General features: G+C 39.4%; 1 protein-coding gene across 1 annotated transcript in view; it reads right to left on the bottom strand.

Moving 5' to 3' along the window:
* Nucleotides 1-12,358, bottom strand: part of TCP11L1 (t-complex 11 like 1) — a 28,201-nt gene extending 15,843 nt beyond the window's left edge. Inside the window, exons 1-5 of the mRNA XM_069471252.1 lie at nucleotides 12,315-12,358; nucleotides 11,768-11,954; nucleotides 4,347-4,479; nucleotides 2,246-2,366; nucleotides 759-979 (exon numbers count right to left, since the gene is read on the bottom strand). Of these exons, the coding sequence (XP_069327353.1) occupies nucleotides 759-979; nucleotides 2,246-2,366; nucleotides 4,347-4,479; nucleotides 11,768-11,930 (638 nt within the window). The 5' untranslated portion in view covers nucleotides 11,931-11,954; nucleotides 12,315-12,358. The remainder of the gene's footprint in view (nucleotides 1-758; nucleotides 980-2,245; nucleotides 2,367-4,346; nucleotides 4,480-11,767; nucleotides 11,955-12,314) is intronic.
* Nucleotides 12,359-15,405: the final 3,047 nt, after the last annotated feature.

Here is a 15,405-nt window from a genome sequence, read left to right as displayed (position 1 = left end):
TTTCCCCATAAGCAATGTTATCTAATACCATTTTGATGCATAACACCTTTATCTGTTTACAGAAAAACAGAGCTAGGGAGCTAACCAAAAGTCAAATTCTCAGGGAGCATGTCACTCCTTTATCTATATTAGCATAAAAATTATATAAATTTGATCATAATTATATATATTTAAAATTAAATATTCACAAGACTGAAAGTAGTTAACATATACTATATGTTAGTTAATAAGATTATGTCAATGCTAAATTTCTTGTATTTGTTGGTTGTATTTTGATCACATAGGAGAATGCCCACATTCTCAGGAGGTAGCTATGTAACTATTTAACAGTGAAATGTCATGTCTGCCATTAACCCTCCGAAAGTTCAGGTGGAAAAAAGTACATACGTACATACTTACACATATATGTAAAAAGATAAAGCAAATGTGACCAAATATGAAAAACCAGTGGATCTATGTGAATGATATATGAGTGATGATTGAATTGTTTTTGCAAATTTTCTTTAGGTTTGGAACTTTTCAAAATAAAATGTTGAGGGAATTTGATATATAAAAATATATATATAAAATGATAAGCAACTGTGCCTCTTAATGGTAAAGTTATGAGTGAATTTCTTCCTTTTACTTTTCTGCATTTTACAAAATGTTTCCTTAAAAAAATTTTTCTTAATGCATGAATATTTAGACTTTAGGAAGTTCAAATTTGAAAGTAGCTCTAAATTTTAGGTGCACTGAGTGTGATTAACATATTTCCATACCTGAAAAGGGGCACTATTTCCTTAATGTCCTTTAGTTTCTTAACTTCCTCATCTCGAGCAGGTGCACACAGTGTCCCCATCATGCCAGTGATGAATTCTGCCAGCTTGGAAATGTCCAGGGCCCCATTCTCTGCTTCCTGCTTTATCAGATCCAGATCCAAGACTTCTATTATCTGGTTTCTCAGTCTAGTGTGACCAGGCAGCAAGAAAGATAAGAGAGTCTACAAGAGAACACAGCTAAGTTTAATCAAAGTTTCTTACACACCATTTATTATATATGGATTTATAACTATCCATATAAGGGCTTACTAACTGCTACTGTAATGTTGCACATATTTAAACCTCTTATTCAACAAATCTACAGAAAAATATGTTTACAAATCATTTAGAATAGCTATCTAAGCTTCCATTTAAGCTCTAGGTAGTAATTAAATGGATACAAGAAAAAAACTGTTAATGGTGAGAAAAAGAAAACACATTTATTAATATGTGCCTGTGAGCCAACCACAGATGCCAATTTCCATGGAAACCTATCACCTTTGATACTATTGTTCAAGGCATTACAAAAACAGTCCTTCTACCTAAAGCCTTGTCTATCCCAAATGCTCCATAGCATTCATACCTACTAAAATTTATAAATAACTGAGAGGCCAAGTGTGGTGCAGTGGCTCACACCTGTAATCCCAGCACTTTGGGAGGCTGAGGCAGGAAGATTGCTTAAGCCCAGGAGTTTGAGACGAGCCTGGGCAATACAGTGAGACCCTGTCTCTACAAAAAAAAAAAAAAAAAAAATTAGTTGGGTGTGGTGGAGTATGCCTGTAGTCCTAGCTGCTAGGGAGGATGAAGTGGGAGGATCGCCCGAGTCCAAGGCTGCAGTCAACTATGATAGTGCCACTGCTTTCCAGCCTGGGCAATAGAACAAGATTCTGTCTCATAAATAAATAAAAACCTAGATTTTGTAAAATAACTTTTGTTGTCTTTAATGCCTTCGGGTTATCATGGATTGCTTGAAATTAAAAAGGGGGGGGAGGGGCATTAAGCCAAAAATACTCGAGGCCAGGCTCAGTGGATCACACCTGGAATCCTAGTATTCTGTGAGGCTGAGGTAGGAGGATTGCTTGAGGTCAGGAGTTCGAGACCAGCCTAAGCAAGAGCAAGACCCCATCTGTACGAAAAATAGAAAAGTTGGCTGGGTACAGTGGCATGTGCCTGTAGTCCCAGTAACTTGGGAGGCTGAGGCAGGAGGATCACTTGAGCCTAGGAGTATGAGGTTGCAGTGAGCTATGATCAAGCCACTGCACTCTATCCCAGGAAATAGAGTGAGACCCTGTCTCAAAAAAACAAAAAACAAATACTAGATCTACATTTCAGCAAGTAATTTATCTTCTTGATCCTTCAATTTCTTCAAAATCTTCTGGTATAGTAACACAAAGGTTGACTAAACATTCCTCACACACCAGAAAAGCACAATTTGATCTTTGCCTCACCTCTTTGATTTCTCCTAAAAGTTTGATAGCATGGTCATACGTTGGGGGGTCTTCACTTAGCTGGACACTCAAGCAATCCCAAAAAGCTTTATGTACAATCTCCTTTACTCTCTTCTGCAAGCTGGCGGCAATGAAAAAAAAAAAAAAGGCAAAAAGCAAAATGTATGAGTCTCAAATCACTTTCAGAGATACTGATTCTATGGGTTTAGGGTAAGAAATCTTAATAATTTGGATCAAGGAAAGATTTCTCAAACATACTTAAACCAATGACACACTTTAGTGATTTTTTTTCTAGTAGTATTTCATAGGAAAGAATATCTTTCAACTAATTTGGTAGCCAACATTAATCCAAGTAACAGCACGTGACATTGCCATATAATAAAAGAATACTGAAAAGTTCAGACCTGTTAGTTTTTACTTCCCTGATACTAGCAAGTTTCCTAAGATATTTATAATTAAGTAGTTAGGATAGCAATTTAGCATGCAACAGGTTGAAGGACTTATTTCCTAAAATTATTCTATTACTGTGTGATATATGGGACAACTGCTTAACTAGGTACCAAACTATAACAACTTATACATAACATTTCATTAAAACCAGTCTTCATGTCTTGAGAGTAAAACAAGTAATTCTTCATTAATGTGAAAAAGTACTATCTTTGCAGACATATAAGAAATATCTATAAAGTCATATTTAGAAGCTTCCCATGGGAAACACTATAGCTTGCCAACCCAGCAGCCATTCCTCCTCCTTTTTTTGTTTTTGAGACAGAGTGTCGCTTTGTTGCCCCGGCTAGAGTGAGTGCCGTGGCGTCAGCCTAACTCACAGCAACCTCAAACTCCTGGGCTCAAGCAATCCTACTGCCTCAGCCTCCCGGGTAGCTGGGACTACAGGCATGCGCCACCATGCCCGGCTAATTTTTTCTATATATATTTTAGTTGGCCAGATAATTTCTTTCTATTTTTAGTAGAGACGGGGTCTCGCTCTTGCTCAGGCTGGTCTCGAACTCCTGACCTCGAGCGATCCACCCGCCTCGGCCTCCCAGAGTGCTAGGATTACAGGCGTGAGCCACCGCGCCTGGCCCATTCCTCCTTCTTTGTTAACAGAATCCCAGTGTTTTTCAGAGCAGCAATATACTCCGTGAAAATAAATCATGACTGATCTAATAAGCATATCATGACAGTTCTATTCCCCTTTGCCAGATTTAAGTTTTCCAGGGTCACGTATAGCTGGGGTAGCATGTGACCAAATTCTAATTAACAAAACATTAGGGGATGTCTGCTTTATGACTCCAGGGAAAGATGTTCCTCACCAACAAAAGAGCACTAGTTCACCTAACCTTTTCCCTCTTGCCTGCAATGCTGGTATATAATGAGATGCTTGGAGCTGCAGCATTCATCCTGCAACCATGAGGGACGGGCCATGAGAATCAGATACCAATCCAGAGTCCTGACATCAGCGAACTGCTGCCGACAGGGCACGTACACACATACATCCTTGATTCTAAAACTTTTTTTCTCACGTTTTAATGTCTCTGAAACTTGAATCTTTCTTAAAACAAATGACAATCTTACAATTATAATAGGCAGCATATTTTCTTTCTTATGATGGTACATTTTTTTAAAGATGCACGTTATGATCATTAGAGTCTTAGGTTCAATTAAAAAAATGACATGTCCCAGGCACTAGGGACACAGAGAATAAGCCACAGTCCTTGCCTTCGTGGCATTTCCAATCTGGTGAAGAATGCAAGTAAACCAACAACTACAGTACAATGTGATAGCTGCAAAGAAATGAAAGAAACAATGCAGTGAAAACACAAAATGAGGCAGCTAAATCCTGTTGAGCAGGGAAAAGCTGACACGAAAGACTTTCACAGGAGATTTCCTGTGAAATCCCTCTTTATTTGCATTTTGAAGGATCAGTGTTTTCTGAGATCCACTTTTGAACTCCAGTAATTCCTAGTATAGGAATATTTTTTAGCAATAATGTACAAAAGAAAAATATATTTGAATATATTAGCATCAATTGAAGGTAACATTTCCAAAACTGGGAAATGACAGTGTTTTACTAAACAATATAACTTGGTAACTACCTTACCTGTCTTCCGGTAATTCAACTGGTTTAATCTCAAAGTCTCCATTTACTACAATTTCATGGGCTAGAGCCATGTTAGTGACTCCTTTCGCTGTCTCTAGAAGTTCTTCTACTGTCACAAATCGAGGAGGACTAGCTGGAAAAAAAAAAAAAAAAAAAAGCATGAGATTTGCTTTTCAAGATTAGAATTTCTATTAAAATAAGGAGAAGGCAGTGGTTCTGATACCAGGCAATAATTTCAGTTATGCCTCTATAAAAATGTTCTGGCATTTTCAAACAGCAACAGAATTTTACCTATTTCATACTCATTTTTTCTTTTAACCTAGAATCCTAAAAGCAGAGATCATTTATGATACTCAGAACATCTGGTTTTTACTAAGACTGGGCAGTGGAAAATAATTATGGTAAATTGACACTTTGAAAAAAGTAAGTTACAGATTATCATCTTCCCAATAAAACGAGGATTTATTTTCTAGTCCTTTTGCCTCCTGTCTACCCTAAAAGAAATAAAAAGTAGATTTAAGATCTTCTCTTTTGTTCTCATCAGTTTACTTCTGCGCTACCAGTAACACTGTGCCATGAATGAATCTCCCCAAATTAAATTAGCATCAAGTCCTATAGGGTGCCAGGGGCTGTTTAAACAAAGCTAAAACCACCACCTCGCACAGCTTACTAAGACAGAATATGAGAGCTCTGAAGCTGACCAATGAACAGATCAGGACTGTCACAAAATTTTGTGACACAAAAATTTTGTAGAATGCAGGCACACTGAATCAAAAACTTTGGAAAAAAGTCATCTTTGGGCTGGGCGTGGTGGCTCATGCCTGTAATCCTAGTACTTTGGGAGGTCGAGGAAGGAGGATGGCTTGAGACCAAGAGTTTTGAGACCACCTGGGCAACATTCTGAGACCCCATCTCTACAAAAAATACAAAAACTAGCCAGGCGTCATGGCATGTGACTGTAGCCCCAGCTATTCAGGAGGCTGAGGCAGGAGAATCACTTGAGCCCAAGGAGTTTGAGGTTGCTGTGAGCTATGATGACAACACTGCACTCTAGGCCAGGCGACAAAGCGAGACTTTCTCAAAAAAAAAAAAAGTAAAGATCTTCTTAGGTTAGTGCAAAGTTATTTTCCTTTTCTTTTGCTCACTTTTAGTGAAAGGGAAAAAAGGAACCAAATCTAAGAGCTGGTCATATCCTGTCTGGTAAAAATCTTTATTTGGTCACTTAAGGGGAAGTTGGGAAAACTCTCAAAATTCCTCCTCACAAAATTCTTCTCAGCATTTCCAGAGAATATTAATAAATAGAATAAATCTAGCTTCATGGATATTGGTAAAATATAATAAATATCTCAAATCAAAGCCCATAAATATCTTTTTAATTCTCAAGATATCAATTTTCTGCAAATAAATCTATTGATTGAACACAATCCCATCAAAGCCCCAGCAGGCTTTTTAGTTGAAATTGCCAAACTGATTCTAAAATTTATATGGAAATGCAAAAGATCTAGAAAAGACAAAACAATTTTGAAAAACAAAAACAGAGAACTTACACTAACTGATTTCAAGACTTACTATAAAACTACAGTAATCAAGACAGTATTTTTGGCATGTGGACAGATATATAGATCAATTGAACAAGGCAGAAAATCCAGAAATTGGTATATATACACATATACACACACATATGTATATATGTGGTCAACAGGCAAGGACAGGTTTTTTTTTTAAATCAAATGGTACTAAAACAATTAGATTTCTGTATGCAAAAGAATTACCCTCACATGATAAACAAGAACTCCAAATGCATCATAGTCCTAAATGTAAGAGCTAAGACTATAAACTTCTAGAAGAAAACATAGACAAAAATCTTTGTGACCTTGGATTAGCCAAGATACCAAAAGTTCAAACTACAAAAGAAGAAATTGATAAACTGGACTTTTTCAAAATTTAAAAGTTTTGCTCTGTGAAAGAGTATTAAGAAAATGAAAAGGCATTTTCTTAATGCCTTTTCTCCTATTCCACAGGAGAAAATGTCTCCAAAGCATAAATATAATAAAGGACTTATATCCAGAATATAACAATTCAAATACAAGATAAAGAACCAATAAAAAATGGACAAAAGATTCAAACAGACATTTCTCCAAAGATAACATACAAATGGCCAGTGAGCACAGGAAAAGATACTCAACATCATTAATTGTTAGGGAAATATACATTAAAACCACATAGATACCACTATATACCCATTATAATGGCCAAAATTAAAAAGACTGATCATATCAAGTTCTGGCATAGATGTGGAGTATATGTAACTCTCACACATGGATGGCAGCAACGTAAAATGATACAGTTACTTTGGAAACCAGTCCAGAGGTTTCTTATAAAACATATACTTATGACATGACCCAGCAACCCCACTCCTAGATCTTTACCCCAAGAAAACTCAGAGCATATGGCATGCAAAGACTTGTACTCAAATGTTAATAGGTGCTTTATTCACAACAGCCAAAACCTGGAAATAATCCAAATGTCTATTAACTGCAGAATAAACAAATCATAGTATAACCATACAATGGAATGCTACTCAGCAATAAAAAAGGAACATACTAATATATGCAAAAATGTGGATGAATCTCAAAAGCATTATCCGAAGTGAAAGAAGCCAAATACAGAAGAGTACATTCAGTATGACTCCAGTTATATGAAGTCATACAAAGGGCAAGATTATAGTGACAGAAAGCAGACCACTCATTGCAAGGGCTGGGGATTGGGAGGAAAAAACTCACTGGCAAAAGGCACAGGAAAATTTTGGGGAGTGATAGAAATGTTCTAGCAGCTCATGATTATGGTGGTAGTCATGCAACTGTAAATGTATTTGTTAAACGCCATCAAACTGTACACTTAAAATTGGTGTGTTTTATTATATATAAATTATGCTTTAATAAAGATTTAAAATTTCTAAGGCACATACATATATACTGATTATTAAATTCCTTCAACTTTGTATTTTCTGTTACTGGTTATCAGAAAATGGAACTTCCACTGTGGGTATGTTAATATCATTATTAAACACCACCAAACTCTTATCTCTTAACAAAGAAATTCAGAGATTGTCATTAGGGCTTCCAAGTCTTTAACCCTGGTTTTATTAAAAATAAAGGCTTATCTTAAATTTATGAAAGTAACAGAAACGCATCAAGTTCTCTCAGTAAATTTGCTATTTTTCAACAATTTTAGGCATCTTGGTAATAATGGACATTGTTACCATGCTACTTAGTCATGAAACACAATGGACAGAGCAAATCAGGAAGAAATTCAACTTCCTCTAGACTCTGTTGGGTATGACCTTGAACAAATCACTTAAAATTTCCCAGGGTCTTTGTTTCTTCTCATGCAAAAAGAAGATAATGGGCCAGGCACAGTAGCTCACACCTGTAATCCTAGAACTCTAGGAGGCCAAAGTGGGAGGATCCCTTGAGCTCAGGACTGTGAGACATGCCTGATCAAGAGTGAGACCCTGTCTCTACTAAAAATAGAAAAAATCAGCCAGGCATGGTGGGGTGTGCCTGTAGTCCCAGCTACTCGGGAGGCTGAGGCAGGAGGATCGCTTGAGCCCTGCAGTTGGAGGTTGCAGTGAGCTACAATGAGGCCACTGCACTCTAGCTGGGGCAAGACAACAAGTGAGACTCTTAAAAAAAAAAGAGAGAGAGAAAGAGAAATGAGACTTAAGGGTGTTCTATGAAAAATAAGAATCCTCTAAATTCTAAGCAAGTGTATTCTCAGTGTTTTGGGCATACCTGGGACAAAACAATTTGCACTAAGTACTGAGAGAACATCAGACAACCAGGAAGAAGCTGGAGCTGTCCAAGTTAGATACTACTCAAAATCAAACCGATTAATGAAGGGTATCTGATCAAGAAAGAAAAAAGCTATAATTCTAAGACATGATCAGGATGTTACAGATCTATGCACAGAGGAATTACATTCATTGCATACAAATTACAGGGTTGTGGAGTTTTTTTTGTTTTTTGAGAGTTCTCAAATTTACCAATTTCATAAATGAAAACTTTTAAAGATGCAATTTAATGAACAACACAGCTTTACCTCAACTTATGAAAAGAGGCTGAGTTGGAATAAGAGCCATGAAAAATAGTAAGGTTAAACTGGACATGGTGGCCTGTAGTCCCAGCTACTCAGGATGCTGAGGTGGGAGGATAGCTTGAGCCCAGGAATTCAAGAAGGCCAGCCTGGGCAACACAGCGAGGCCCTGTGTCTTAAAAAAAATAAAAAATAAAAAAAAAAGGTAAGGTTACATATATCCTACCCTGAATTTTATCTTATTATGCGATATAAAGCTAAAGCTGTTACTAAATTCTGTTACAGGTTTGTGCATTGATTTCCTGTTAGAGAAACTGAAAATCACATTAAGTTAAATATGGCCTTTGGGAGGCTGTCAGACAGACTCCAAAGTAAAAAGAAATTCTAATTTAGAACAGTTGTACTCTCTACCTTTCTTTACCAAGGTGTCCTGGGATCTGAGACGTCTACACACTCTAAAAAGATGTTTTTAGTCACATAAGTGGATGGACATTTATGGAGGGCAGATGGCAACTGTCACTGAAACAACTACTATAGTATATTAAGGCCAGGGTAAAGATTATCCATATAACTTTATTACACTAGATGGAAACTGCTTGTTAATTTGTCTTCCTCAGTATACTGCAAGCTCCATGAGGACAGAGACAACATGTGTCTGGTTCGCTACTGAATCTCCAATACAAAGTACACAATAAATGTGGAGACACCATAATTCAAAATTTACTCATGAGCTTTACAAATGTAAGAACTCATGTCTTCCATTCAACTAAGATTACTGGGATCTACTAATTAAACTCACAAGGACCTGATTTAATAAACCAAAGTACTAAGTGGGAAACATTAACTGGAATATAACAACTGATGTGTGTCATCTGAATATGGCATCTTTTACTGGTCAACTAGGTAATTAAAAGTTAGAACAGAAGTTGCTTTGTGAGCAGAAGATTAAAGTGCATGGAAGTAGAGGATCTTAGAGGAAACCTTATTAAGTTACAGTTGATTGATCCTTACTCTAAGGATCTCTACGTTTAAAGAGCAGATCATCTTTTAGAATCAAATCACCACCTCAGATTAGTGCCAACCAGTTCTTACAAGCCAGCCATTTTTCCTTTTTCAGTATTCTGCATCGGTTACCAACAACAATTCCACCCTTAAAACATTACTTTGTGGCATAATCTGCAAATAAATGTTATCTTTTTGCTATTTACATTTTAATTTGTAGAATTCCAGATGTGATTTTAAACTCAGCAGCTACACATTTATAGAGTTTGGGAAAAATGTCTGCAAATAGTTAATTTCATATTTTGTTAATTCTTATTTACACTTTATGTGGGCAATGATGCCTCCTTACTTGGTCCCCAAATGATGAGGTCTTAGCTTTACCTTTTCATAGTCCTGTACCTACCTATTACTACAAGGAGAAATAGCAACGAAGCCTAGGGCATTGATTTTGAACCTTATTTTGGTACGGACCTCTATGAGAATTTAATGAAAGCTCCCATGATCTTCCTGTTAAAAAAAAATGCACATACATACAAATGTTGATGAACCTTTTCGGCTGTTTCTGGATCCCCTAAAACTTGATCAAAGGTCCCAGGATAAATATTCCTGCCTTAAGGACATAACTACACACAATTGCAGGTAATGGAGCCTAGTACTGGTTCGACATTAATTTGGAGTCATGCATCAGACTGACAGGATGCCAAAGGCGAAGCCACTAATCAAAGAATGAAGACCTAAACCAAAAGTTCTCCTTTATCAAAAACTATACGTAGTAAAACTATCATGTTAGCAGTACATATCCACATCACAGCAATCAATCCTAGCATCTTCAAACGCAACAGATGACATAAGGTTAGTAATTGTAACAACTACTGTTTACTGAGCATGTGTCATGTGCCAAACACTATTCTAAGTGCTTTACAGGAATTCATTTAATCTTTACAATCATCCTAAGATAGGTGTATTTTCCTTATTTTAAAGATGGGAAAACAGGGCCGGGCACGGTGGCTCACGCCTGTAATCCTAGCACTCTGGGAGGCCGAGGCGGGTGGATCGCTCGAGGTAAGGAGTTCAAGATCAGCCTGAGCAAGCGCAAGACCCCAACTCTACTAAAAATAGAAAGAAATTATCTGGCCAACTAAAATAAATATAGAAAAAATTAGCCGGGCATGGTGGCACATGCCTGTAGTCCCAGCTACTCGGGAGGCTGAGGCAGTAGGATCGCTTAAGCCCAGGAGTTTGAGGTTGCTGTGAGCTAGGCTGATGCCACAGCACTCACTCTAGCCAGGGCAACAAAGCGACATTGTCTCAAAAAAAAAAAAAAAAAGGGAAAACAAAACAAAAGCTCTCTCTATATATTTGAGACGACACCTAACACGTGCATCATAGACCGCACTATATTTTTTTAACATTCCTAAACTAGAGACAGAAGACTGTGCTATTAACAGCATGTTTCCCTAGACACAATTTGACCTACTAGTTTATTTATTTATCAAAATCTATGTGGTAATAAACCATGATAAAATAGGGTCGACTAAGGTTTGCTATAAGAATACTATGTTGACTGATAAATTGTCTGGGAAGAGCTTTGATCATTTTAGAAGAAACACACCTCAAAACCCAAAAATACTTCTTCCAAATATGTAGAATTACTGATCATCTACACTTTAAAGAGATAACAACAATACTGACATTCTTAGACTATGACATTCCCTCTTAAAACTTTCATTTTTGGACTTACTTCAAAAAGCTTAAGTATTCCTAATAAAAGACATGAGTAGAGGCAACTGTTGGGAATACATGCAGAAATTACCACCCTTTCATCTACAAGGTTTGTTCCCTGCCAGGGATCTGAAATGACTTCACCACACACATTTCAGCAAACTTAATCCCCTCAACCTTGTGGGAACTGAGCCCCCAGGCAGTGAAGTTAGGGTGTGGTGAACTCACATTTTTTTTAACCTGCACAAGCACAGTCCTGGCTGGAATCAGCCTCAGACTTTCAAACACTCTTTTAATTAAAGCTGCAGTTTGCACTCCACCCTCCTATTTCTCAAAGCACTTCAGAGAAACTGGAATGTCACTGAGGCTGGAGAAAGATAGAGACATTCCAGACATTATTCTAAAATTTTAATTTCCCATGCAAGTGAAAACCCACAAGTAATTAGGCTGCCAGATGAGAAACTGCTGCTATTCTTAAATGCTAATTATTGGCAATGTTAGCTTGCTATTAGAACCTAGTTCAGAGCCACATGCACAAGGAGGCCTAATAAAACTATCACCTGAAAACAATATTATGGCTTCACCAAAGTCAATTTACTTACAGTGAGGTCTTTGTACTCTTTGGGGGCTGGGAGAGCCCGACTTTATTTTTTTCTGTAAAGCTTCATCAGAACTTTCCACAGCATCTTCAAGGCCTTGCTCAGAATCATTTGATTTTGATTTTCCTGCTTCATTTATATTGGACTTGTCAAGGTTTTCAGACATTCTCAATTAAGTTTATTCACTTTCCTAGGAAAGAAAAGAAAAAAAATGAACCAAAAGTGTCCTAGCTCTGTTACCAACTAGCAATGTGACTCTACTAGGCAAATCATTTAACCTCTTTGGGTTTCAGTTTTCTCATCTGTAAAATAAATGGGCTTGCTAAGATCTTACCCAGCTATAATATTCCACTTCAATGATTAAACAGATATTTGTAAAATGACACTTGTAATTTATCAAATTTATGGACCTCATACAGTAATGTCAGAATATTTTTGTCCCACTCCTGAGTAGCATGTCACAAGACAGGGCCTTAAACTATTAGAAGATACACTATAAACTGCTTGGTTTTTTTAATCAAAGAGAGTGATTCAATCTTAAATTCTTTACTTTCATTCCTGAGAGCAGATAGGAAAACTCCTTGGAAATATTGCTTTTAATCAGGCTTCAAGTGAATCCACTGGGATGAGGAGTTGATTCCTTGTTCTTATCATGTGGATAAGATACCTGGGGATGACAGAAGATAGAATCTTATAAAGTATTTAGGAGGAATGTGTAGGGCAGATTCCTCCTTGCTAGTAAGTAGGAAAAGACGGTGAATACAACAGAAAGTTAACAGAGAACCATAATGTATGCTATTGGGTGGGGTTTTCATTTTTTTAGTTTCTGATTAGAATAGGAACACCTGACACTTTGGCTTGTGCTTGTGTTTTAATTACACTAAAACGTTTTGTCATGTTTTCTCCCTGCCTAGGGTTCTCTATTCCTAGGATGTTTCTAATTAAGGGAGAAGAAAGATACAATGTTTCTGCACTTACTGAAAATAATTAACATTTGTATCATTAGCACTTGAAGATCACAAAACATTTTCATAAACACTAAGTAGACTTCATTATACACCTGGAAGGTAATCAAGGATCAAAAGAAATGTAGACTGCCTTAGGGGGGGTTGGCAGACTGTCTTCTCTATATTAGAGAGAGAAGAATCACTTGATATAATTATCTGAAATTTCAGAGAACTCCATTAAATAGAATGATGTTACCGGAATTGAAATTTTCAGGCCTGTATTATTAGTACAAAGGTGGTTTTTCCTTTGTGCTACGTATTCCCTCTTTCAAGTCCCACTTTAGCTTCCAACGCCCATCTCTTCTCTGTCCTAAATCCTATCAGGGCCTGGAAATGCTCTATGATCCAAAGAATAACATTACCAGTATATGCTATAAGAAAGGACAAACAAAAACACTTCTAATTTTATCCTCTTCACATGCTGAAAAGGAGCCCAGAAAAGATGAAGTAATTCATTCTGTGCAGTGAGGAGGAAAGGCAGGATTTCTAGGTCTCTAATGCGCAGCTTAGCAAACTAACCCCATCCTTTTAAGATTCAGCTCAAGTCCTATCTATCTCCTCTCAGGACACTTCCTAGACCTCACCAGTGTTTGCTCCTTTCTCTGAACTCCTGTAGGCCTGGTTACTAGACATCTGGCATTCATCACTGCCTTAAATTCAATTTAAAATATGCTTATTTAAATAGGAATAGAAAGATGAAGATACATAATCTAGAGGAGACAGACATGGTTACAAGGAACCATAATGAAACTTAAGCCATAGTGGCATTATGAAATTGCCCAGGGAATACAGCAGAGGAAGAAACTAATTCTGTCTGGGAGAGGCTGGGAAAATACTCCTAGAGAAGGTGGCATTTGAACTGTTCTTTAAAAGGATTTCTCCCCGTTAGAAAATGTCTGGAGGGGGAGAGGAGGTGAAAAAGGGAGTATTTCACTCAGAGGGCCGAAGCCAAGGCACACGAAGATGAGAAGAGGAAGTGGCAAGTGAGGATGATGAAAAGATGAGTTGGGGCCAGATGGCAAAAGTGCTAGTGTTTATTTTTTTAAAAACTCTTCACCTAGATTTTGAACTTCTTAAGAGTCAGGACCAACCATATTCCTCGCACATGCTCCACACGTATAGATATATGCCCCCAAATAGATACCCACTAAGTTATTTGTTGATAGAGATGAATCCCTGTGTCATCTCTGCGATGTCAGTGTCTTCGGGAGGACTGGGTGTTGGTCTCAGACATACCTGGGTTCCCATTTTGGCTGTTTGCTATGTCTGTTACTTCAGTTTCCTCGTCTGTGAAATGGAGCTACCTACTTCCCTCGGTTTGGGGGAAGATTACGCGAGAGATTGAGCATAACAGAGGTTGGCACACGACAGACTTTCCACAAATGTTAACTATAATTAAAGGGCTATAGGAGGCATCCAGAAACCATTTAAATGCTTACAGTGCGCTCGTTCATTCAACAATCATCAACCCAGCGATGCCTAAAAGGGGAACCGAGGGTAGGAGGATCTTCGCACTTGCCATGAAGACGGTCATCCGTCGGGGCTGCACTCGGGGCCTAAGCCGGACGCAAGAGACTCCCCAGCAGAAGGGGTCTTTCAGCAAAAAAAGGGGGACTCTGTCCTCCAGAGTCACTTCCTCTGGCACTCAGTGCCACTCACTCCCGGCGTCCAGATTCCGTTGTAAACAACTGTTTGGGCCAGCGAGGGAGTGGCAGGGCCGGGAGCAAGCGATGGAAGCGGGGCGCGCCCGCAGGGCGGCCCCGAGGGGTGGGCCTCCACCCGCCCACTGTCCATGCCTCTTCCTCGCCTTCACCAAACCTGACGGGAAAAGGCAAAGAAATGCCTGCGATTTCGACCTCGCGCCTCCCAGGCGGGCCCCGCCAGCCTCTGCGCCCGCTCTCCTCACCTGCCGCGGAGTCGGCGTTCTCCCTCCAGCCGCTCCCGCCGTGAGTCAGGCGGGGGGAGGCGCCGCGGGGCAGGCGGGAGCGATGCGCAGGCGGCAGGGGCGGTTCAGCCTCTGGCCCTCCGAGGCCGCATCCCTCGCCGCGCTGCGGGCGGTCCTCCCAGCCCGGCTCTGGTGGGCAGCGGCCAGAGCGGCCACTCCTCAGCGTCGGGAAGGAGGAGGCTGCTTTTATCCGCGAGGCGCCGGCTCAACGCAGGGCGGCGCCATATTTTGTACGGAAAGGCGGGCGGCTCTTTCCCTTGCTTGCCAAGGGGGCTGAGAAGCGGTGGTTCGGATCTGGGCGGCGCCATATTTCTGTAGGAAAAGGCGGAAGGCGAGGCCAGGTGCCCGCCAAGAAAGCTCAGTGGGCAGTAGCTCCGGGCCGGGAGTCGTCCGCCCCACACCGGGAGGCGCCATGTTTCCGTACGGAAAGGCAGAGGCGCGGCCAGGTGCCCCCCCCCCGCCCCCCGAGAGGGTGGGCGACGCGAGAGGAAAGTGAGGCGAAGGCGCCGAGTCAGTCAAGTGAAGGAGAAGGAGGTCTTCCAGGAGTAACCGCATTCACAACCTCTCCGGCTTTGAAATGTAAATAATCATCTTTGTAGCTGCTCAAAGTTTATTCCCCTTCTCTTACTTTGGCTGTTAAAAAAAAAAAAAAAGTTACGCCCACCGCCTAGACAGCCAAATCTCAATGG

This window comes from Eulemur rufifrons, chromosome 6, assembly GCF_041146395.1.
Source record: "Eulemur rufifrons isolate Redbay chromosome 6, OSU_ERuf_1, whole genome shotgun sequence".
In the NCBI taxonomy this organism is placed as follows: domain Eukaryota; kingdom Metazoa; phylum Chordata; class Mammalia; order Primates; family Lemuridae; genus Eulemur; species Eulemur rufifrons.
The sequence above is the reverse complement of the archived record's forward strand: the minus strand, read 5'-3'. Positions and strand labels throughout refer to the sequence as shown.